The following is a 25,440-nucleotide window of genomic DNA, read 5'->3' as shown; positions in this document are numbered from 1 at the left end:
CTCATTAGCTCTGCACACATGACCCCTCTCCACCGTACTCCTGGTGACTGCGCCTGCCTTATCTCTGCCTCTCCTCCCTCACATTTTCCGCTCCAACAAAGCCAAACACAGCACCGTGGAGGCTTTTACGCTTCTGTGCCTTTGGACACTCTGTTCCTTCTGCCTGGAAGGCCCCTGCCCCACTCCTCGGCGAGCTTCCATTCATCCTTCAGAACCCAATCTGGATGTCCCCTCCTCCAGGAAACCCTTTAGACCCCTCGCTGCATTTTTGTCCCCAGCACCCCTCTCTGTTTTGCTTCTCTGCACTGTAATTACTGGTTTCTCTAGATCTCTCCCCTCCCAGACTCGGGCCTCCTCCAGCGCTGGAGTTGGGTTGGCGACTCGCTTTGCACCCCAAAGCGCTCAGTTCCGAGCTCTGAGTGACAGTGCTTTCACCCGGGCGCAGGCTGGCTCGAAAGCCCCCATTCCTGCCCTCCGCCTCCCCGGTGGACCCGCAGGGCCCGGCACTCGCGCATTTCCCGTGCAGCGGGTCGACCCCTCGCGCGGCCGCCAGCCCCTGACATCAGCAGCCGACAGCGCCGGGCCGAGCGCAACTACAAGTCCCGGCACGCCCCGCCGCGGCCGCGCATGCCCAGCGGGCCGGCGTTTGAGTGGCAAGTTGTTTGTTACAGCGAACACCAGCTGCTCTCCGCGCCGGGCGCCGTGCGCTGCCGCTCCGCCAGCGCTGCAGCCCTAGCCTGCCGCCCGCGGCCCCTCGCGGCTTGGCGGGCCTCCCCTTTGTCCGCCCGGGCCCGCCCGCCGCCGAGCTCCCGGTCCCCGGGCCGGCTGCCCGCGGCGCTCGGTGCCGGCTGGGCGCGCAGGGGGCGGGGGCCGCGGCTCGCCCCCCGCCGATGAGCCGCCGCGGAGCGCGGGCGGACGATGGAACTCCACATCCTGGAGCACCGGCTGCAAGTTGCCAGCGTCGCCAAGGAGAGTATCCCGCTCTTCACCTACGGACTGATCAAACTTGCCTTCCTGTCCTCCAAGACCAGGTGAGAGCGCGGGGACGCGGCGCCGGCCGGGGAGAGACAAAGAGGCGCACCCGGGCGGCTGTCCTCGCCGCCGCCGCTCGAAAACAACTTCCAGCCCCGGGGAGCGCCTCCGCCCCGCCTCTCGCCTTGTTTTTGACAAAGCCATCCAAACTGCCCTCAAACGGGGTGCTTCCATCCCGATTCCCCCAGATGCACCCCCGCCGCTGTCTCCCCCCATCTCGGCCCTCTCCCTCCCAGCCCCTCCCCGAGATCCGGAGGGTCGGGGAGGCTGCAGTGACGAATCCGTGAATGAATGAACGAACGAATGAATGAATGAAAAACAGGTGTGGGGACGCGGCAGTGGAAAAAACAAACTACCACCCCCCATCCCCCAATCCCTCGGTTGGGCCGGCCCCCGTCGCCAGGGCGGAGGGGAGGGATTCTGCTGAGCGCGGCTACCCAGAGCAGAAAATCATAAAATCATTAGTGGGTGTTTATCTCAAGGTGCTTCGAGGGTTGCGGATGGGGCGGGGGGGCTGGGGGAGAGCAGAAGAGGGGCTGCGGGTAAGGGTCGCTGTGGTTCTTAATCCTTGGGGTCTGCGAAGGTGGAGTGGGGGCTGTTTTGCCGAACCGTGGAAGGGGGAGGAGCAGGCTTGTTTATGGCTCTGCCTTGAGGCTGGGCTTGGATGCTGCAGGGGGAAAAATAGTTGAAGGCCTTGGGAGGTTGAAAAAAAAACAAGTTGGATTTTCCCAGTGCCAGGTCAGGTCTGACTTTATGAGCCCTGGTGGGTGCTTGGATTAGGTGTTGTTGTTTTTAAGGAGCCGGAGCCCGAGGAGTGTGAGTGAGAGCTAGCTTCTGTAACTTAAATCCCTTGTTTGTCCACCATTGTGGCTGTTCAAAAGGATGAAGTTGGTGGTGGTTGGGTTTTTCAGAGGCTGGGGCGGGGGTGGTTCTCCCTCCCTGCGAAATGAATGAATAAATTACAGGTCAAGGTTAACGTTAAAATGACAGGGCTCCTAAACTGCCCCCTTGGGCGCTGAGCTCAGAGGAGCTCTGGGGATGCAGGGAAATAATTCAATCCGAGCCTCTTATCTGTCTGGTAAAGTTCTTGCCTGGAAATCTCACTTTAATGTGTGTGTCTGAGCTGGGAGCTCAGTCCGGCCATTGTTTGCAAGATGGAATGAGATCTGCCAGTGGCATCTTGTTTACTTTCTTCTCTGCCTGCTCGGTGGGGTATGGAAGGTTGAAATCCTTGTCTTTGCTGGGCCCTGGCTTCTTTGATTGCAAAGGTAATTATTAAACAGGTCATTTGAAAACAAAAGCCCACAGCTCAAATTCTGAATCTCCTTCCCCCCCTTACCCCCCACAGCCTCCTCTGGCTGTTGACACCCACCATCCTGCATCTACCTGCTCTGTGCTCCCCACCCCTAGCCTGTCTTGAGTTCCAAGGCTGAAGTAAGAGAAAGCGGCCTTGTTTTTCCAACCCTTGGCCCTCAGCCCCAGGCAGCCCCCTGGCTGATTTCTCGGCTACCATTCAAACCAGGATGATGAGTCAGGCTGCGGCTGTGCGGGCCCTGGGTGCCAAGAGGAGGGGGCATTGGGGGACTTCTTAGAAAGGCTGGAAGGGGCCACTCCCTCTGCCCCTTTCCCTCTTCCAGCCCCACCCAAGAGTCCACTGTGGAGGACTCATAGATAGGCATGTCCTGGGGGTGAGCCCTTGCTGGCCTACCTAACTACGGAAAACCTACCCGTCAGTGGGTCCCGCTTCTCCCTTTCCTGCAAGAGGCAGCTGGTCTGAGGCCCAGGTGACCAGGCCAGTCTCAAGATGACTCAGAGGTCAAAGGTCATCTCCATGTCTCCAGGGTTTGGCTCTAGAAGGTGCTGAGTTCATTTGTCAAATGGCTGAAGGCTGCCTCCACAGCACTCAGGGCCAGGACACTGACTTCAGGTTGTGACTGCCCCCCTCATTGCTTGCATGACTTTGGCAAGGTCCCTTTCCTTCTTTGGCTCCCACTTTGTCCTTCTGTAATGAAGACAGCACCACTTGGCCCACTAGTTTTCACAGAGCTGCTGTGTGTGTAGCATGGAGTGATGTGGAAATGGGCTTTTTAGCAAGCATAAGGCATAGTGGGTTGTGGATATATTATTCAGTGTAGTCTCAATAATAAGTCATCCAGGTAGAACTTTTGGTCCTCTTTGATCCTTCCTGCCCCCAAGTGATGGCCCATAACCCTGTCATTTTCCCTACCCCACCCCCAACCTAAATTCAGCCCCAAATAGTGCAGCATTCCCTCCCCCCCACACACACACACACCCGAACCTGCCCCAGGGTATCTGTGCTGCCTGTTTATAAGTTTTCAATCATTCCCTGTAGGGTCAACTCCTTGGTTTGGCATTTGAGGCCTTTCTAGATCTGGATCCAGAATCCTCCTCTTCAGCCACTCTCTGGCAAGCACTTGGGTGACCCACAATTTACTTATCCTTCCCTTCACACCTCCTGCTTTAGTGCTACCATCTCTGCCTGGAACCCCCACCCCAGTAAACTCCTATTCAAGCCTCGAGATCTGGTGATATCACCCTGAAGCTTTGCTGAACCCCCTCCCCCCCACCCCCAGCAGACTTAATCACTTCCTCCCTCTTGTGTCTACCTGAGCTCAGGCTTGGGGAGGAGGATAGCATTGGAGGATATCTGAGGTGTGGGGTGCAGCGGGGTCCATGAGATGCTGAGGTACCTGCCCCTCCCTCTTCAAAGCCCAGGACCTGCTGGGAGAGAAAGACAGGTGACCACAAACAGTACAGCAGTGGAGTCAGGGAAGGGGAGTCTAATGGGGTGGGGGGAGGTGTGGGGGGACTGCCGGAGGGAGGCAGGTGGGTTTTCTGCAGGAGGTGGCACTGGGTCTTAGGGCTTTAAAATAGGGACTAGCTGGGTGGGAAAGGGGATCCTGGTCCCAGGTCCTGTACCACAGGACAGCTCTCTGAATTAGGTTTTATACCAGATTTGCAAAGGGCGCTGAGGCTCAAAGGTTCCGTGACTTGCTCAAGGTCACACAATAAGTGGTAGAGCAGGACTTGAATCTGTATCTTTCTGGCTTAAACTCAGAGATTTGCTATGACAGGTGGCAAATGATGCCCACATCCCAGTTATGTCCAGCCCTCCTGTTTTCAGCCCACTGTTCTAAAGGCTTTAGAAGCACAGAGTGGCACCTGCAGGCTTTCTGTATCTGCCTTTGTGGGCCTTTTCTCCACCAGGAATGTTTGTCTCTCATCACCTCCCATCTAGATTTCTACTTCCTGACAGCCCAGCTCAGATACTCCCTCCACTTAACCTTTCATCGCTTCTCAACTTTTGTCCATAAGAGCGTATTGTTTGCTTGTCTTATTCTCCCACCTAGATTATAAACTTTATGCTTAGGAAGCTTTTTGTGCATCTTTTTATCTACTCCCCACCCCTCCCCGTACCAGAGATAATAGAGCCACCATGTATATCACCATCTATCACAAAGAAGTAAAGAGGTGAAGACACTGGGTTTGGAAAAGTAAAGTGGCTTTCTCAAGGTCACACAGCTGGGAAGAAACAGAATTGGGATTTGAATCAGGTCCTATCTCCACTGTGCTTAGCACACTGTTTTGTAAGCACTTAGTAACTGCCTGTTTGATGGATGTCCCACTCGTGCACAGAGTGACCCAGATTTCAGCCAGTCCCTTATGAGTGCCCTGGGGGCCGGAAGAGGCATGGCAGGCAGAATCACACCTGGAGAAGCAAGGTCCAGTGCAGTGCCTCCTGGCCCTGCTCTCTGCCCCAACTCAGAGCACCATCTGGGTGTGACCGGAATAGGGGACAGAAGGCCGGCCGAGTGCACTTGTTCTAGGCATGAAGCTGGACTCTAGGCGAGACCCTGGGTGAGCGAAATGAAGGCTGTCCACAGAGCTTTCCTGCCCTGTGATCCCCTGAGGTTCTGTGTAGCCTGGCTGAGGACCTGCTGCATCCTTCTCTCCTGGCTCCCAGCCATACAGACCCACACACCCACACACCCTCTGTGGTGTCGCTAGCCTCACGCCTTTCTCCTGTCTGCCTGGAATGTTACCCTTCGCCCTCCCTGCCCCCTTTGTCCGCCTGCGCATCCTTTTAGATTCCGTTTTAGCCTCACTGCCTTTAGGAAGTCTTCCTTTAGTGCACAGCTGAGCGTAGACCCTTCCTCAATATGATGGGCTTAATCTCAAGAAGATGAAATGTAACCCACCATGGAATGTCAGCAAGATGCTTTGGGCTACAAATAACAAAAACCATGACTTAGCTGGCCTAAACAGTAAGAAGTTTGAACTGTGTCTGACACGATGTTATGAGTTGGGCTGCTCTAGGATTGGTAACTTAAAGGCTTAGTGGTGTCATCAAGAACCCAGGTCTTCCTGCCTTTCTATTTGGCCATCCTTGGCATGACGGTGGGGCTCCCTGTGGAGTCGCCAGGGCAGCTCCAGGCCTTAGGGGCAGTCGGGAGGAGATCTCCTGGAGGGACAGGGCTGTTGTCTCCAGGCGTCTCTGAGAAAACCTTTCCAGGAACGTGCCCTGCTCCTGCGTGGACTTCCTTGTCTCACCGATCAGACGGGGTCACGTGAACATGCTTGAACCAATCAGGTGCACAGGGAATGAGACCATCACAGACCAGTCAGGATTCACCACTGCAGCCGGGGCCTGTGGCCCCCGGGAGGTGGAGGCTGGTACGGTGCTTCTGGGACTCACATTTGCTCTCCACAACCCTGCAAGGCAAAACTGGGAGCAGTTAATAAGTATACAGGGAAAACACCTATGGTTACTCCAACGTGGCTGGATTGTCCCCCTTTTACAGACGAGGAAGCCAAGGAACGTGAGTGCCCAAGGACACACAGAAGTGGCAGAGCTGGGATTTGAACCCAGGAAGTCTGGTGGTAGAACCTGTCTTGATGACTGCTAGGCCAGGCCTGAAAGCACACCAGTTTGGGCATGCCTTTCCCAGGGGCCACTCAGCGGAGGTGTCTCACCCCTCCCCCAGCAACAAAGCGGAGGGCAGGGGGCAAGATCGTTATCCTGAAATGTATTCAGGTGTGGGAAACTGCAGCACACTTTTCCTTCTTTCCTTCCTTCCTGTCTTTTTTTTTTTTTTTTTGCCTGTGAAATGCTCTTATCTTTAAATTCCATCCTAAAAAGTCCATCTCATTTGAGTGGCCAAAAAAAAGAAAAACATAGGTGAGTCTGTAGTAAGCACATGCTCACAGAAATCCATACTGCCTGCCCTGGCCAATCTGCTGTCTGCAGGTAGGTCCCCAATCCATCTGTCTCCAGGGCAGTGCAAACTGCACAGCCAGAGCCCTCTGGGCAAGAGAATAGCATGAACAAAGGCCTGAAGGCTGGAAAGAGAAAGGTGTATGCAGAATGCAGGCTGTGACTTGTGGCTGCCACGACCACAGCCTGGGGTTGCTGTGCATGGGTTCATGCAGAAACCCTGCAGCATGCACCTGCTACGTGCAGGGCCCCCTAGGAAACACAAAAGGAGCTTCTGTCCAGAGGGAAGGAAAGGTGTGTTTTCCGCCAAAGCTAGAGGGTGAGAGGCCCAAAGGCTGGACTGGAGGGAACAGCTGGTGCTGCAAGGGCTGAGGGGAGCCCTGGGGCCCAACTGGGGGATGCCACACTTCACTCTGAAACCCTGACCACAGCTCCGCCTTCTCGGAGCCCTTCTCACCCTGCACCCTGCTCCTGGTGGTTCCCTCTCCTTACCTGGCATTGTGAATATTCCTTGATCTGACTTCTTCTGTCCTCTCTGGCTTTGTCCTGTCTCTACACCACACATGCCCTATTTTTAGAGTAACTCTGGAAGTTTTTAAATATCCCAAATTCCTTGACACTGTTCTCTTCAAAAGCTGGAGCTCCCCTGCCTTTACATGAAGTCTGCATTAGTGGCTTTCTTCTAACATGTAGAAGGTGGCAGGAGCGAGACAGAGGGTAGCGCTACCTGGCCCACTTGCGTGCTTTCATCCCTGGCTCTGCGGAAAGCCAGCTGTCATGTGGTGAGGACACTCAAGCATCCCTGTGGAGAGGCCTCCCACAGCAGCCAGCCTGTGAGGGAGCCACCTTGACCACACATCCTCCTGCCCAGGCAAGCCTTCCAATGGCCGCAGCCCCAGCCAGCACCTTGGCTGTGATGTCATAAGATATCCTCTGCCAGAATTGCCCAGTTCAGCCGCACCCAGATTCCTAACCCATGGAAACTATGAGAGATAGAAACGTTTGTTGTATCAAGCCACTACGTTTTGGGGTCATTTGTTATGCAATAGCTAATACAGCGACTGTTTAATTTATCATCCTAATGGGGACACTTTTGAGAGTAACAGCGAGCACTAAACATAATTGCCCTGGGCAGCAGGGCAAGCCAGAACGTGGGGTCACCGTAGCTTTAGTGCAGCTAGACAGCTCTCGCAAGTCCTTCAACCTAACAGACTCTTCCCGGAGTCAGCAAGAGCGTCAGCTTCCCCAGGAAGCCACCCTGGGGCTGAGTGAGTGGCTTTGCCGGATCGCCCATACCCCGGGGTAGGTTGGGATCGCTAGTACCCCCATCCCCATTTCAGGTGCATGTCCCGGCCTCAGGACCGGTGCTCCACAGCACTGACTTACCTCTTGTGGACCAAAAGAGGCCATTGTGAGGCCTGAATTGGTCTCTTCTGAGCCTGCACGTGGCTGGCAAGTTTTTTTCTTACGACAGACCTCTGGTACGAGGAACCAGCCCTCAATAAACCAGCCTCGTCCCACTAGAGCTAGAGCAGGCGGGATCTGGCCTTCCCGGGCCCTGTACCTTGGCATGGGCAGGCAGGCCCACTAAGCTCTCCAGCAGCTGACAGCTCACCCAGACCTTTAGCCCAGTTTGTTGTGCATGTGTTAAAGCTTCTAAGGGGGAACTCTCCTCTAGGTGCCTTACATTTATCCTTCACTTAAATATAGTGTAGTGGACATACTCCGACCTCTGAGATCTTTGCTTAAAAGCTTGGGTCTTGTCTGTCCACCCATGTACATAGCAGCAGGCTTCACAGTAGCCATAGGTGGAAACAACTCAAGTGTGACAGATGAATGGATAAACAAAATGTGGTATACACATACAATGGAATATTATTCAGCCTTAAAAATGAAGGCCATTCTGACATGCTACAGCATGGATGAACCTTAGAATTCTGCTAAGTGAAATAAGTCACAAAAAGACAAATGCTATATGATTCCACTTACACAAGGCACCTGGAGTAGTTAAAATCATAGAGACAGAAAGTGGAATGTTGGGTGCCAGGAGCTGGTGAGAGGAGGGCACGGGCAGTTGTTTAATGGGACAGAGTTTCTGGTTTGCAAAACAAAAGCAGTTCTGGAGATTGGTTGCATAACAGTGTGACTGTACGTACTACTGAACTGTACACTAAGAAATGGTTAAGATGGTAAATTTTATGTACGTTTTGTGAAAAAAAAATTTTAAAAAGAGGAGCCTAGCGAGTGGGGAACCAAAGGGCAGTGTGGTGAGCAGAGGCTAGGGCAGCACCGGGCAGACTGAGGCTCAGGGAGAGACTCGTACCCAGGGGACGACCGCTCTGAGCATGTTATGTATTAACTTGTTCAGTCCTCACAACAACCCTGTCACATAGGCGCAGTTACTTGTCCCATTTTACAGAGGAGGAAACTGAGGCACTAAATAGTTCAGTACCTTGCTCAAGATCACAAAAACAGTAAGTGAAGAGTAGGGTTTTTGTTTTTGTTTTTAAAAACAGCTTTATTGAAACCAGGCCGGGCTTCCTAGATGCTCTCCTGGACTTTTCTCTCCGCCCTCAGGCCTCTGCACCAGGCCTGCCTGACTTTTGGTCCCCTCCCCATCTCACAATGTACTCCCTTTCCTGAGCAGGAAAGGCAGTAAGTGGACATTTGTTCTCAAAGTTCAATCTTTCTCCTTGAGAGCTCAAGAGTCACTGATGCATGACTGATATGATGGATTTAGAACAAACGAAGCTTAACCTCAGAGATCTTTCTTGAGAGCCTACTATGCGCCAGGCCACAGTGGGGCTCTCTGTCATTTCACTCTTACCAGGGCTCTGTAGGAAGGAGGGATTGCCCACCCCAGCCAACAGGGGAGACAGCTGCTCAGTAACTCTCCCCAAGTCATGAAGCAGACACGTAGCAGGTTGGGGTTCAGGCCAGCTCCCCACTTCCAGCTCTTCTCGGCTTGTGTTTCACGCTGCTCATTCCTGCTGTTAAGATGGAAGATCTTATGCTGAGGACTGTTTCTCAGAGGATGGACGTAACAGTCCAGAAAACGTGTGTTTTATCCAAGGTCCACCACTTACCAGTTACGTGACTGTGGGCAAGTTGTTGGGAGACTCATTTCCTCCTCTTTAAAATGGGCACCTTAGTATTGACCTCTTTGGGTTGTGGTGAGGATTGATGGGGAAATTTTACGTCAGGGACTTAAGTGATCGACACACAGTCAGCTGATTTTTCATATGACTTCAGTGGATGCTTATTGAAGACTGAAGTGCCCTGGACTGGGTGGCAAGCATTGGCAAGAGGCAGTGGTGGCCCCTGCCCCACGGCGCTGATGGTCTGTCCTGCTTTTGAGTCACCGGAAAGGATAATCTGATGGTTGCAGGATGGAATAACAAAGTCTGATTTTTATTTGACGAGGAGTTTCTTTCAGATTGGGGTAGCTGTAGGGACTGACGTAGACTTTCCCAAGGTCCTGGGGAGGGGGCGGCCAGGTGGGGAGAAAGGGTTTGCAGGCACACAGACCCGAGAACCTTTGGGGCTAGTCAGGCGGCCGCCCGTAAGAGCAGTTGGTCAGAACCAAGAGCTCTGGTGTCCTTCAGCTGGCTTTTTAAAGGCGTGAGCTCTCTGCTCCCAGCAAGGTCTTGGGGGTCATTGTCTGCATCCCACACTGGCGAGCTCTGCCTGACTGACGTTTAGACAACCCAGACTTTGGCCCAAATGGTGCTCCTGCCCAGACCTGCTCCACACTCCTCTGTGTCCCCACATCCAGCCCATCTCCAGGTCCTTTCTCTAATCCCCCCTTCTTGGCCCTCCTAATGCTTCCCCCTGTTCTCCATTCAAGCCTCTCACCTGACCCTGTGGCCCTCAGGAGGAGGGTCTTGTGCCCTCTAGGCCCTCTTTCTTGGCAGGAGGGCAGCTTCAAATCCCAGAAATCAAATCCCATCCTACCCATGTGTGAACTGCTCTGGGATGAAGTCCAGACCCTGAGTGTAGCCCCCAAGGCCCTGCCCTCTGGACTCGGCCTCCCCAAGCCCGTCCCTGCCTCTCCTCTTTCCCACTTTGTTCTTGCTACCCCTCCCCCTGCAGTGCCTCTGACCCTCTTCTCTGACCAGGATACCCTGTACTTTGCCCAGATGCTCCCCCCATCAGAGTTCGGTGCCCTAGCTCTGCCGTGTGTGAGCTGTGCAGCTTCAGCAGGTCACTGCCCATCTCTGAGCCCTGCTGTCCTGTCTGTAAGACATGTCAGTGATAGTGTGAGGCAGTCGTGTCTGTGCAGCCTGGAAGGTCTGGCCCAGTGAGAATGGGCGTCTCTGAAGGCCGAGGCTGACAAGGGTGCAGGCTGCCTGTCGTCTCAGTGGGCGGGAGCACAGGGGCTCTTCCATGCTCGTCCCTCCCAGGAGTCCCCTCAGGAAATGGTCCTTCTCCATGGTCTTCAGGGCAGCAAGAAGGTGTCCATACGATGCTTTCTGTGGGAGCGTTTAAGCTCACACATCAAAGGCTTCAGGACAGGTACAGAGTTGTCACTCCAGCTGTGCTGTAAGCATAGCGACCATACAAGTCAGAGAAAACCCGCCCCACCCCATTCTTCTCAGGGTTAGAACTGGGAGCCTGCCGTAGGATCTAGAACACTGGAAGGCGGTGGGGGAAGGTTTAGAAGGGACCTTGGACTCGACCCCCCTTCACCCCTTTACCTTCCTGAGGGGTAAGAATGGGGCAGGTCTCTCCCCCCACCTCCCCCTGCCATCCTGCCCAGGAGCTGGGACCTGTCCCTGATTTATTTCTCCCCTTCCCTGATGGAAGTCGCCTCCCTCCCCATTTGGCCTCTGGGCCTCCAGGTGAATGTCCCAGTCCCCCAGGGCTCGGTCCCAGGCAGGTGTACTAACATGGGGGGATCCTGTGGTGAGCTACCTGGGAGAACTCATGCACCCACCCAGGCTGGACCCCCTGAGCTGAGCAGTGCTTTTGGAATGGGTCTTCCACGCAGTGTCACATCTGGAAGTGAGGGCCAGAAAGGTGTTGGGAGGCTCACCTGTAAATGACAGGGTGCCCATTGGGCATACTGAAGAACAACAACAACAAATCTAGGTTCACGAGAATGAGAAGAAAGTTGAGGGGTGGGGGTGTGGCGAGGGCTGGGCACTGTCAGTGAGGAAGAGCATGAGATCCGAGTTGGCAGCCTCACTGCCACCTGTTACCGTAGTCTGCTTGGGATGCAGTAACAAATACCACAGATTGGGAGGTTTAACAACGGAGATTTATTGCTCGCAGTTCTGGAGGCTAGAAGTCCAAGGTCAAGGTGCTGACCAGTCCGCTCCCAGTGAGGCCCCTTCTCCCTGTGTCCTCAGATGGCTTCTCCTGGGAGCCCGCACACTGAGGGGAAGGAAGCGAGATCTCTCTCCCTCTCGTAGGGGCACTGACCCCATGGGATTTCCACCCTCATGATCTCATCTTAACCTAATGAGGCCCCACCACCAAATACAGTAACCACATCGGGGGGTAGGACTTCAACATGTGAATTTGGGGGCACACAGACATTCAGTCCATGATACCACCTTTGGAGAATGATTTCACTTTAGTAAGTCTTGCTGTTCTTATCTGGGAAATGGGAGTGGTGCTGCTGGCCCCCGGAGTATTGTGAGACTCTCGTGCTCATGTGTGTCCACTGCCCGGCATCCAGAACGTCCTCAGCAGGCATCGGCCGGCCGTCACAGTGAGGCTTCCCCAAGCGCCTGCCAGACTCCATAACCCTCAGGTCCCCCCGAGTGGTCTGGGGCTCTGGGAGATGCTCATTTCCTGCCCAGGAGGCTGTGGTTTGGGTCCTCTCCGACTGGGCCTGCGCTCTGCTCTTTCAGCAGGGGCTGAGCATAGGTCGGGCGTCCTGAAGGCCGGTACAGGTTCTTGGTCCTCATGTTGAGTCTGGAGATCTTGGCAGAGCTCTCCACCTATCGTTTACCGCCCCCTACCCCCCCCCCCAGCAGGGCCCAGGCTTACTAGGGGATCCAGCAGCTTCTACTGGGAGCCCTGTATAGAGAGAAGGCAAAGTGCCAGGGTCAGCTTTAGGATGACAGGTCACCAAGCCTGCTAGGTGGGTCAGGGTCAGAGCCCCTGCCAAAGAGAGGGTTGCAGATGGATGGGAGAGGCAGGGAACCCCTCATCCTTCGTTGTTCCTTCATTCTTCTGGCAGCAGGCTGTGACTGGGATGTGCCCTGGGCAGGAAGGAAGAGAGGACTGGTGACTGCCAGGGTCAGACACAGGTAAACAGGGCTGGGGTTTGACCCCAGGACTGCCTAGCCCTCGACGCAATGCCCCTCACCACTGTGCGCCCCATCCTGCTCCTTCTCAGTGCACCTGCTCCTGTGCCTTTCCAGCCTACCACGGTCCTGCTGCCTCCTGCAGGAAGGCCTCCTTGCCGCTCTGGTTTATTTTGGTGGGTTTTTTCCCTCGTTTTAAATTGTTGGTAGATAGTAAATTCACAGTTTATTAGAATTCCAAAAATATACAGTTGCCCAGTACACGTTCCCTCCCACCCCTGTTCCTGCCCCACAGACAGCGAGATTCGTGGGATTCTTGCTGATATTCCGTGTGTGTGTGCAAATATGCATATGTATTATTTCCCCGTGTTTTTTTTTAACAAATAGTAAGCCATGCTCACTCTTCTTGTCCCACGCAATGGCTTTTTCAGCTGGCGTTTATCTTAGTCATGAGTCGTGTCCTTCCTTTTAACTGCTGCATAGTTTTCCACAGAACTGGTGACCACTGTATCTTTAACCTGTCTCCCACGGTGGTCATTTGTTCCCAACCTCCGTTGTTCTGTACGTTTAATGCTATAACGTAACCTTGTGCACAGACCTCATTTCGCATGTGTGGGGATGTGTTTGTAGTGGATGCCTAGCAGCGGGCCTCCGGGTCAGAGCATGTGTGATGCTGAAGTCCTCCCGCGGTGCCTCCAGAGAGGGTTTCCAGTTTACACTCCCGTCAGGGTGGCCCAGGCCTGCTTCTGACCCCCTGACCACCCAGCGCGTCATCAGATAGCCTGAAAAGCAGGTGAAAAGACCCTCTTGATGTCACCTTCCGTTTGGGGGAGGTGTGTATTTGTGCATATGCATGCAGGCCCTGAAGCATCTTGTTTGGGGTTCTTTGCACTGTTCAGCTTATGTTTCCAGCCACCTTGCAGGCCCCCGGCTGCACAGACCTTAAGAGTCTTTCACCTCCAGAATACCCAGCCTGTAGCCGGCCCACCATAGTGAAGGCCCTGGGTTTTTGTGCTCTTGTATCTGGGTATTTGCAGCTCCTCCTTCATCCCCCGCCCCCCATGTGCAGGTGCAGGCAGCTGTCTGCCAGGCCGTGGGGCCCAGGTAGCCAGACCCACATTCAACCATTTCCAGTGTGCCCAGCCTTTGAAGGTGGTTCCACCCCACCCAGGGACTGTCCTCTTCCAGGTCAAGAGCTCTCACCTCTGCGAATGTTGGAAACTCCCACGTCCTGGCACCCCAGCCTTCCCACCCTCCTGCTGCGCTTATCTGAGGGGGAGGCTCCAGGCTCTGGCACCAGCTGGGCTGAGTAGCGCCCTCCCAGGGCCTGTAGGCTGGCCTGAGTGGCTCCCTGAGCAGGAAGTTGACAGCTGTCCTGGAGGCCGTGTGCCAGACCCCACAGAAACACCTTCCCTCCCCAGGTCCGTGAGTGGGCACCTTCTCGCCCCTTCCACCCTCAGAGCGCTCTGGAAGAGGCTCCTTGCTGCTGCCAAAGATGATTACCCCTGAGGTCACCCACTTCCTGTGTGGGCGGAGAGGACATGTTGACACCTCTGATGCCCAGATCTCTGGGGCCCAGAGGTTCTACCTCCCTTACTAGTCACGCTCAGATTCTGTCCACTTACCAGCTCATGGCCTTTGGCAGAGTGTTAACCTCTCTAAGCCTCAGTTTCTTCATCTGCAAAATGGGGTGAGAAGGCTGACGTAGCCAGCTTGTCAGAATTGCTTTTTTATGTCATGCCCTGCTTACTTTCTCTCTTTTTTTCTAAGGCCACTGTCTCCCTTACTTTCTCTGACTCAGTGACTTCAGCAAGTTGGACAAGGCCCTAGGGATGTTGGCCATAGCCAAGTGAGAATTTTAATAAAAGTGGCATATTTGGCTCAAAATCCATGGAAGGCCCTTGGGGCCTGGACTTCCTCACTTGTGGGGCAAAGCCTGTCGGCCACTGGACCGGCACCAACCTGCTCTGGGCAGCTGAATAGGTGATGACAGGTGTAAACCATGCAAAACAAAACACAGTTAGTGAGAAGACTGGGTTGTGAGGGGCTGAACCAGCCCAGGGTGTTTGGGTAGATTTTAGGCCCCAGTCCTGACTGCAGGCAGTCGGTGCCAGGAGTGCAGGGCAGGGCGACAGCTCGGGCTGGGGGTCTGCAGTGTATTTTAGCCATCACTTAATTCCCCAGCCAGGTGCCTGAGCACTTTGGAAGGAGCAGGGGCTCCCCAGTTCAGGTAGTAAGCAAAGCCCTGAGCTGACTGAGCTGCCCTGGCCTGGGGAAGCGTGGGGCGTGTTTGGGGAGAGTGGACCGATGGGTTCTCTGCAGAAGGCCCAGAGGTGCAGGGCTGGCAGCTGGACAGAGTGGTCCCTTACAGCCCTCTCCTGCCCCCGCCCCGAGGTCGGGGTAAGCACTGCCCTTCCTGGTGGAGAAGGACAGACAGCGCATCGAACACCTGGTTCTCGTCTGCTCTGGGCTGGACCGAGCCTGACATCTTTTCTGAAGTTCAGCTCTTTTATTTCATGGATTTGGAACGGAGTCCCAGATGGAGAGGGCTCGCCGTGGCACACAGTGGTCACAGCAGCCCCCCGAGCTGCAGACGGGCCGTGGGGAGCCAGGCAGCTGGCCCTCCTAGGGTGTTCCGAAGCCCAGCACCAGAGCCTGCAGGTGGCAGCCTAACAGTTGTGCTAGGGTGGCTGTGAACACGGGCCTGTGGCCGCTGAGATGGGGTGGAGGTGGGGGGTGCAGACTCCCCTCCTTCTCTCCTTGCCCCCTTACGTCTTCCCAGCTACACCCTGTCTGTGTTAGGCCCTTCCCTGGAAGGCCCTGCCGTCTCTCTTGCTGGCCTGAGGACCCAAAATCGAGGCCGCATGGAGACAGCCCCCTTCTGGGAACCGTACCAAGCCCTCGACCTCCTCCATCGTTAGGCTACTGATACTTCCGCTCCTTTTCTTCTTCTTGAAAGCATCTCGTACAGGTTTTCATGGGCTTGCATTCATTTTAGCCTTTTGTCCATCATCTCTGGTCTTTTGTCCATTGCTTCATGAGTGTCTCTTCTCAGTAACTTATGACATGTTTAAGGGTGCTATGAACTAAATACCTGTGTCCCCCCAGAACTCAAATGCTGAAGCTCTAAGCCCCAGTGGGGCACCAAATCAAGGTTAAATGAGGTCATAAGAGTGGGGCCTGAATCCAACAGGATTAGTTTCCTTATGAGAAGAGACACCAGAGAGCTTGCTCACTCTGCGTGCACTCAGAAGGAAGTCCATGCGAGAATGAGGCAAGAAGGTGGCCGTCTGCAATCCAGGAAGAGAGCCCTCTCCAGAAACCCTGCCGGCACGTTGATCTACCTCCAGACTCCAGAACTGTGAGAAAATCAGTTCTGTTGTTTAAGCTGCCCAGTGTCTGGTACTTCATTCTGGCAGCCTGGCTCCCTCTGTCTCCCCGCCACCACAGCCCTCGTGAGCCCCTAGCAGTGAGCACTGGTGGAAAGAGCCCAGGATTTGGGCTTGTTCAGACCTCTTCCTCCCACTGATGAGACTGTGTCCCAAGCCTCAGTGTGCCCATCTCAGCAATGGGAGGATGAAGATAGAGGAAAGCATTGGGCAGGTGCTTGTAGACACAGTAGCAGTTTCCCTGCCCTTTCTTCCTGAATCAAGGTTGAGCTCATTGAAAGTGCTAGGCACAGGGCTCAGGTCCACGATAAACATTTCCTCCCATGAGCTAAGCCAACAAGAGGGGACTTTTCCTGGGAAAAGTAGTATAATTGTGAGCGTCAGACTCGAGACCCCACCTCATGCCACCAGTTAGTCATTCACTTTTGAGGGCCTCGTTGAGGTTTCCAAAATCATGGAGCCGGAGATAGAATCTGAGCCTGAAACAGTTCCAGGGCTAATGGCTTGGTGGTGAACCACAGCCAGATGGCCAGGCGGGGTGGGCCCTGGAGCTGCAGGCCAGGGCTGTGTTTCAGGAAGGGGTTGCTTCCATTTGAGTGAAGGATGGGCTGAAAAGTTCTAGAACCTCACGGTCCAAATTGGTGGCCTCTTGCCACATGTGGCTGTTGAAATTTAAATGAAAGAAAAGAAATTTTAAAATTCCGTTCTTCAGCCTCACGGGCCACATTTCAGACTGTTCAGTGGCCACATTTGGCCAGGGGCTGTCCAACTGCACCATGTGGGTAGACTGTTTCCGTCATTCCGGGAAGCTCTGCTCAGCAGCCCTGTTTCAGAAGGTTGTTGGGGCTCAGAGACAGAGAATGTCAGGTTCGTTTTGGCGGTGGCTGTCCTAACTCAGGGCTGGGCAGAGTGGGGTCAGACCTGGCCCCCTCTGCCCTGTGAGGGTAGGTGCCGGGGGTGCATGCCATGGGCTTCTAGACAAAGCAGTTGTGTGTGGTGTAGTGGCATGAGTTTGGGCCTGCACGGGCAGGGCTGGCAGGCACTGGCTCCGTTCTGAAATCCCAGCCACTCATAGTCTTAGGTCTTCAACTTGCTGCCCAGGCACTGCCACCTCCAGGATGCCTCCCCTGCGCCCCAGACCCCCCAGCACAGCCCAGTTGCTCTTGTGTGCTCATTCCCTGAGTCACCCCCCTGGAAATACATCTCCATGTCTGCCTCCCCAGCAAACACAATGCTGAGCCCTGGAACTGGGGTGGCCTGGGCAGGGGCTTGACAGAGCTGGCACCACGGCTTGACAGAGCTGGCACCACAGCCGACCACGGGTGCTGACAGGGATGCACAGGACGTGGCCAGGGTCACCCAGCTTTCTGGGAGTCCGACACTCCTTCTTGACTCGCAGCTGAGAGCTCTTCCATGAGGGTGACAGGGGAGGCCCAGCGTGCTGCACAGGCTGAGCAGCCCACGTCCCGAGGTGCCACTGCTGAGGCTCTGGGCTTGGGCAGCCGGGGATTCCAGAGGAGGCAGGCGCAGCCCAGTGGGCGCAGCGAGCTGCCGGGATGCCTAGGTTGGTGTCCAGAGCTGGCGGACGTCATGGCCGCTTCTGTTTTATCTGGTTTGCATTTTGCTTAACCTGCTCCTGACCTCTCCCAGGACGCCCAGGGAGCTCTGAGGAGTCCCCCGGGCCCTTAGCTGGCAACCTCCTTCATGTGCCAGGCCCTGCCCCACGAGTGGTCACACATACAGATACCCTTTGCCATTCAGGAAGTTGACTGCCTCTAAAACCCAAGACGCTTGAGAACTTTGGGGGGTCTGGGAAGGGAATATAGGATATTTATAGGCCAGAAGTGTTTTCTTTGGCCCGCCCAGTGTATTTTTTTAAATTTCACCAACATTTCAACATTGAGATAAATCACAAAAATCTGGATTTCCATCTTTTCTTGGAAAACTGGAAGCTCTTGCAATCCAGGGCCCACATGGTAATAGCTTATCTCAGCTGAGTGGCAGCTGCCCCCATTTCAGCAGGAAGGGAGCCCCCCCAACCCCAGCAGCTTCAGTCCCTTCCACTCCTCGTGTCCCTTCACACTGAGACCAGGTACTGGGCCCATTTGTCATCATGTTCTTACTGGCCTGTTTCTCCCTACTATTCTTTCCCAAAAGTGCAAGGAAGAAAAATAGAGTAAGAGGGCCACATGTTTCTTGGTGTAAATGAAGAATGTTCCTGGGTGTTTAATATGGAAAGTGTATCTTCTGATTCTTTTCACTTGTGTATCTTGCAGGCCTTTGAGCCGTAACCCCCATTCACCTCCATGCAGACGTGTCCAAGATCTTTCTTGATTGAGAGCCTTCTCCCACCCTCCCTCCCACCCCCTTTTGTTTTCTCTCCCTGGGACTCCTGCAGAAATACAACTTTCCATCTTGGGGGGGTTGGGCAGATACTGCCGATTTGGTAAAGCCAGTGGTAGCTGGCACGACTCCTCTTGGCGCTCCTGACCATCCTTCCAGGCTTCCAGCTGGAGGGCCACGGGGGCTGGGGGCTGCTTCGGTGCTGGTCGGACATGGCCCAACTCAGAGGCTCTGGTTCTGGGTCCTGCATCCCAGCATTCCCTGGGGACCCCTGTGGACCACAGTGGATAGAGTCTGAGCCCAGCTTCCCCCACCTAAGAGACGATGGGACCCACACAGGAGCAGAGAGGGGTGTGCAGAGATTGAACAGCAGGATCCCCCATGAGATGCAGAACCCGCTCCCCTCCATGCAGCCGAAGTGAGCTGCTTAAAACACAGACCAGATCTGTTGCTCAAACATTTCAAAACCTTTTTTTAAATGGATGTCAGGTGCAAGAATTTGATTACTCGTCATCTTTGATTCGTGATATACTTATTGATCCTGCTTTTACTTTCCGTTTGTTTAGTCTTTGAAAAACACTTCCCCCCACTGCAAACATAACCATGATGGTAACTGCCATCCACCCACGCTTGTCTTTCCCTTGACTCTTACGAATGGTTTTGTCCCTGGTGTATATCTGAATAGGGTATCCGGCTGTGTGTCATCTTCTGGGCCCTGCTTTTTTCCACTCAACGTTGTATTACAAAGTGTAGAAGACCGTTGTTTCCATGGCTGTAGACGATGCAAGCGCACTGCTGTGGAATATCTTCCTTCCTAGAGTCAGGGGTCTCCCTTGCCTGGATCTCATCCTCCGATCCTCAGCTTACACATCCCTCCCTGAGTCCTTCCCAGGCGCCCTATCCAAGGGAGGCCTACGCAGCCCCCTCTCCAGACCCCCCTTGTGTCACAGCCCTTACCACAGTAGACCATCATAATGCTTTGTGTGCTGGTTTCTGCCGGGCCCCACACCAGCAGGGTCCCATGCCGTCTCAGCAAGGCCTTGGCCTCAGCATAGGGTGTTCTCAGGACCCACCCCATGGAGAGGGCAGAGCCCAGGTGGGTGGGGGGGCCGGCTGTGCAGAGCAGTTCTGCGGTACAAGCTTGAGCTGCTTTTGTGGAATTACAGGAATTGGGGGTGTAGGAAGCCAGCCAGGAGATTTTTGTAAAGAAGGATGTTCGTAGCAGTTTTATTCGTAATAGCCAAAAACTGGAAACAACCATGTCATTCATTAACAAGAGAAAGGATAAATAAGAATATATTAAAATACATCATGAATATATATAAATATACATACATCAGTAAAAACAACTACAATACATAAAATGGATTCATCTCAAAACCAATGCATGGAACAAAAGCCAGACACAAAATAATACACACCGTATGATTTCATGACCCTAAAGTGCTATAACAAGCAAAATGAACCTATGCCAATAGAAATTGGAGCAGGGGTCGCCTCTCGTTGGGTGTAGTGACTGACAGAAAAGGACAGAGAAGAGTGCTGTGACGGGAAGGCTCAATTTCTTGATCGGGGGTAGTTAAATGGGAGTATATATTTGTCAGAACTCACAAACGGTACACCTGAAACCTGTACATTTTATTATGGTAAATTATGCCAGAGTTTTAAAAAAAAAGTTTGGGGGGGGGGGAATGATATCTGGAAGAAATAACGGTCCAAGCCCAGATTTGACCTCATGGAAGACATTTGTCCCCTGAAACGATGAGCGCCATTCAGGGCTGCTCGGCACTGGCCCGGCGAGCGGGTATCGCCAGGGGGGTGGTTGGAAATCTTTTCTCTGCACTCATCTTCACATCACCTCCTCACCGACTCTACCCCCTCAAGCCTTTGTTTGGGGGACCCTCAAGGCCCAACCTGGGGCGTGAGCCATTGTGGCTGCCTCCAAGCAGACCACACAGCACATCTGCTTGATTGTGACATGGAGCAGACCCAAGGAGGGCAGGAGGAAAAGCTAGGACTTTCTTATCTGCTAGTGAAGCCCAGCTGCATGGGGCGTGCACAGATAGTAATACGTGCAGCTCGAGAGTCCTATAGACTGACTGTCCCCAGGGAAACAGCACCCAGGCAAAACCGAGAAGAGAAGGCCCCCAGGATTCCAGAAGCCTCCGCAGCACCGTCTTCCAGCCAGCACTGCCTGTCCTGCACGCTATCCCGACTTCTGTTGCCTGGATGTAATTCTGCCTGTTCTTGGTGCCAAGAAGGTTGGTCCCCTCAGTCTTCTCCCTGTCGCATTGAGGTAAACAGGGGTTGCTGTGCCAGCTTCACATGCCACCCCGGGTGCTGACTGCTGGGGGTGGACGTGCCTCGGACGCAGGAAGCGTCTTGCCCCCAGAAGTCGAGCAGGCATTCTCAGTTCTGTCTTCCTCCTCCAGCAGTCAGTGTGGTCCCCTCCATTTTGTAACTCAGGGTGCTGAGGGGCCTAGGCTTGGTTTAATAGCCACAAAAGTGGGATAAACTTGACCAGCAGTGGGAGGGGGGTGTCTCCCTCTGTCTCAGAGGGCCCAGAAATCCCATCCCCACAGCTGCCTTGGGCAGTCTGCAGACAGACAGACGGCAGGGCAGAGGCTCTTTAAATGGACCCTGCCCTGCAGTTAGCCACTCACCGGGGTGGGCAATCGGAATGTGGCAGCGGGTTCACCACACTGAAGTCCCTGGTTAGGTAGCTTCCAGTGGCCCTTCCTGGCCAGGAGGGCCCAGGCCCGGTGATGGAGGCTGGCCCTGCATCTCTGGTTTTCCAGTGGTAGCCGTGTGCCCTCAACAGGCCCACGGGGTGCTTTTTGTAGTTCAATGTGTATCCAAGGCTGAGCACCAAGGCTTTAAGCAGTAAAGAGCTGGGGGTTATGCAGTGTTTTTGCCCACAGCCCTGTTCCCACTGTGGGGAAAAGGTGATGGTCCTGCTGGGCTCCTTCCAGCTGGAGCAAATGTCCGTGGGTCCCTAAGGGCAGAATTAAGTCTATTCAGGTGTCAGTTAAAAGGAGGCTACGCTGGTAGAGTTTTCTAGAAATAAGCTACCCCCGGACGGAATGAATTGCCTTGCAAAGGAGTGAGCTCCCCCTCTCCTATTTCCATAGGGGTGTGCAGAGGCTGGGTCACCTTCCTCCAGTGTTCCATTACTGAAGGAGGCAGCACACAGTGGTCTCCCAGCCTGATTCTGGGCCGTTCTGTACTCCACCTTCCTGTCTGGCTGATTCCAGGAAGGTCTCCCCTTTGTGGTTTTGGTGGGGAACCTGTGGTAAACCCTTCCACAAATTAAACAAACTCTTGCAATTCTCTTCCCTCTACTAATTTATCTGGTTCATAAATCTGAAATCTCAGAGTGGGTTTGCTGGATGAGTTTACTTGGAAACAGCCCTCCCCAACTCCAGCTCCCCCTCCTGCTCCTGGTTGAAGGTCCGTGGCTGGAAAGGGCTCTGGCTGGCAGGGGCTTGTCGCCCAGGATGCTGGTGGAGAGGCCGATGTGACGGCCTCGCTCTGCTGGGTTAGGAATCTGAGAGTAAACAGATCGAGTTTCCAGTGTCAGCCAGCCACAGCAAATGAAAATGAGAATGTTCTCTGAGATGACTCAGCCTCTCTGGCCCCAGGGCAGGGGCAACCCCCAGCCTTGGCTCTGTCCTGGTGGTCGGCTATAGGCCAAGGCCAAAGGAAACAGCAGTGGGTTTTTAGAGTCTAGTGACTGGTGTGCAATTACTGCTCATCCCATCAGGATGAGGGCATGTGCTGCCATCTCGGTTATCTGACAGGTTGCTGTCCTCAGTTTCTTCACCTGTGAAATGGGGATCATCAGTTCCCCCCTCAGAGGGTGGGTGTAAGGAAGGAGTCCAAGACAGTTCCAGCCAATGTGGGCAAAGAACTGTACTCTGAAGCTTGGGGAGAAAGCATAGGTCGCAGAGGCTGGAACCCTGGGTGGGAGTGAGAACTGGGAGTGTGTCATGGGAGGCCCCCATAAGAGCCACCTGTATGGGGAGGAGAGGTCACTAGAGGAACAAAGGAGGGGTGTCCGTGTCAGAAGTTGGAGGAGGCCATGTGGTAGATTCCATGTCCAGGGGAAGGCCTTGGCCAGTCATGCGGGGGGGGGGTGGGATCCAGCTACAGGTCCAGGATGGGTGTGTGTGAGGGACGAGGCAGACAGGTTTAGCTGCAGGAGGTCATGGTGGGCTGCGGCTGGCCAGTGGCAACAGTGGGAGGGTGGGTGGTGACCAGATGGAGGTCTGTTCGGTGGTGAAGGGGAGGGAAGAAGGTAGTGACCTGAGGAGATGGGAATGCAGGAGACTGTTTTTGGGATGGGGGAAACTTGAGCCTGTTTGTCACTAAGATGAGGAAGCCAAGTATAAGAGAGACACCTGTGGGAATGGAGAAGGAAAGAAGATGGTCTTCATACTGTTTTTCTGAGGCCGGAGAGAAGGGCTAAGATGAATGTAAAAGCAGACGTGTTTTGAGAGGGGCCCTCATCTGTTGGCCTAAATGTTAGGAAACTGGAAGTGTAGGTGGGGGTCCAGATCAGGTGGGACCAGGAGACAAGGGGGAGAGGGAGGGTTGAAATGATCCCACAAGGGGGATGGGCAGGAGCCAGGCCCTGGGGGGTTTCCAAACGGGAGGTCACGGAGGTCATTGCTGAGGAGAACGGTGCTGGACAAGGGTCATCTAAGGTGGGGGTCAGCCCAGGAGGCCGCCCAGGACACCCTGCCCCAGAGGCAGCAGACGGTACAGAACTGGAGTGGCCGCAGGAGATGAGACAGGCCCTACTCGGGTGACCCAGGAGCCAGGGGCACTCGGAGTTGCCAGGCAACAGGACAACAACTCCATGCAGTGCCCAGCTCAGCTCCAAAGTCCTGTAATAGCCCTCTAGGGACTGTCAGTTCCCGATTAATAGTGTCAGGGACTTGGGGGCTGGGGGTGAGCATTACGGATTGCTTTAGGGGGGTCGTGTATTTTGATGATTGTTTTCAGCATGCTGATAAAAACCTGTTTGCTTCCTTGGAAGGATAGGAGGTTGTGTGTGTGTGTGTGTGTCCTTGCAGTGTGAGAAAACAGGGGAAGATAAAAAAGCTTTCAGTTAGGTCAGGAGAAAACCAGGGGAACTTCAGTGCCATTATCTGAACTGGAAGGAAGGAACGATACTGGTGCTGTTGGAGCCTCCATGTGCCTGGTGCTTGTACCTGCAGAGGTGCCAACCTGTCCCCTACCCAGCGATTGGTGGAGGAAGGCCCTCTTTACAAAGGGGGAGACAGGCTCAGGGGCTGTGTAAACCACTGAGGCCGTGGGACTGATGCCATCTCTGGGACAGCCACCCAGGACGCTTGCCTCCAAAGCAGTGCTCTTTCCAGAGCACTAACCGTTACTACAGCTCCATCAGAGGGTCAAATAGAGGCTGAGGTGTGGGGACCAAGTCAAGGAGTGAAGGTACATCTGTGGCGCTAACGTGAACGCCCAAATCACTGACCAGCCAAAGCCTCATTGAAGGATCCGGATGGCGGGGATTGTAGCCCTGGGACCAGTTCTGCCCATCCGTCCTGGGACCCTAGCCTGATTCTGGCATCGGGACCCCTCTCTGGCCGCTCCCTCTGTGTGGCTCTTCAGCTGCGTTTCCTACAGCTGTGTGTGCCCAGCGGCCTGCGCGGCCTCCAGTTCTGCGGTGGGTTCTTCACGCCCTTCTGCTGGATCCCAGGCCCATTCGCCTACTGCCTAAACTTCCCTGACCCAAGTCCCCAGAGAACAGCGTCTGCCTTCAGGACACCAGTGTGGCCCTGCAGCTTTGCCCCAGGGGACCTCAGCTCAGGTTCTTAACCCTTATCCATCAACCCTTGCTCAGCCACCTTTATTCATTTCTCTAACCAATCATGTTAATAATGTAATCAGTTCAGGTGAAGCCAGCGCAGAGGTAGGATCTGGACAGTAGCCTGCGTTTAACCAGAGGTCTCCCTGTCCCCCATCCAGGCCCAAGGGAACCTGTGTTCTTTGCTTCCTTTTTATGTAGTTATATTGCAACTACGTGGAGTCTTAAAGGTGGTTTGTTGTTTTTTTGAGCTGCTTTTAACTCTAAAAGGAGTACTATGCTGCACTTAATATTGGGGGGCTGCTTTTCTAGCTACTGTTATATTGCAGAGACTCATTCATATGTTTGCAAGTCACTGTAGATTGTTCATTTTGCTGGGTAAGATTCTGTCATTGGTCCTCTTCTCCCCCAGTGATGTAGCCAGGTTTTTGTTACTGGGAACAGGCTATTATAAATCCTCTTATCCATGTCTCCCATTACACGTGTGTAAGAGGGTAGACTCCTTCCCAGGGAAGAGCTGAGTCATAAAGCATTCGCCGCAGACCACACCTGCCTCCAGGGCCCCCACCTTAGAGACTGCACAGCACGGACCCAAGGCAGTAACTAACTGCCTTAACCTACCGAGCGTCAGTCATCCTGCCTGTGACAAGAGACGAAAGCTGCACATGCGTTCAGTTTGCACTATGTACAAGCCCTGTGTCAAGTCCTGCACTAGGCACGGGGACCTCGATGAGAAAGGCAAGGCCTCGCGATACCTCGCTGACGAAGACAGACCTGGAAATGCATTCTCTCAGCACCTGGCTGGGAAGGCCATGAGCTGGTGGCTGTGAGAGCGCCCTGGGACGGAGCTGGGCTGGGCTCAGCGGTCCCCGAGGGAGACGGACTTTCTGCTAAGGTTTGGGGTGGGGGCCGCAAGGAACAGGGACACTGAAATGAGGCAGAGACCATTGAACACAGAGCCCCGACAAGCAGAAGGCATGCTTGTCTGCAGGCCTGAGCACTCCCCACACAGGAATGCTGCCAGAGATGTCCCGAGGCCAGCGGCTCCACTCAGCTGCAACAAGTGACCACACATGCTTAGGCAGAGTCTCAAGCACGTCTGTGGATGTTCAGTACCTCCTTAAATCCTAAACTACCCTGCAGGGGAGGCATTGTCAAACCTCTTTCACAGATAAGGAGCCTGGAGCAAATTGCGGACCCATAAATTGCTCCACCTCATTTTGGCTAGGTAGTAAAGCCCAGACCCACACATGGGCCTTTTCTGTCTCAGTCCCCCACAGGGAAAAGGAAAAGCGCCAGTCAGCGTCACATGTGTGCCCTGCACTCGGAAACGTGTGCACAAAACAAGAG

At 54.2% G+C, this 25,440-nt stretch overlaps 1 protein-coding gene across 1 annotated transcript in view; it reads left to right on the top strand.

Moving 5' to 3' along the window:
• The first annotated feature begins 672 nt into the window (after nt 1-672).
• The window catches only part of CASTOR2 (cytosolic arginine sensor for mTORC1 subunit 2), a 45,934-nt gene continuing 21,166 nt past the window's right edge, over nt 673-25,440 (top strand). The window contains exon 1 of the mRNA XM_074328449.1: nt 673-1,031. Within this exon, the coding sequence (XP_074184550.1) occupies nt 919-1,031 (113 nt within the window). The 5' untranslated portion in view covers nt 673-918. The remainder of the gene's footprint in view (nt 1,032-25,440) is intronic.

This window comes from Rhinolophus sinicus, linkage group LG03 (genome assembly GCF_036562045.2).
Source record: "Rhinolophus sinicus isolate RSC01 linkage group LG03, ASM3656204v1, whole genome shotgun sequence".
In the NCBI taxonomy this organism is placed as follows: domain Eukaryota; kingdom Metazoa; phylum Chordata; class Mammalia; order Chiroptera; family Rhinolophidae; genus Rhinolophus; species Rhinolophus sinicus.
Note: the sequence above shows the minus strand (reverse complement) of the source record. Positions and strands in the feature narration are given on the sequence as shown.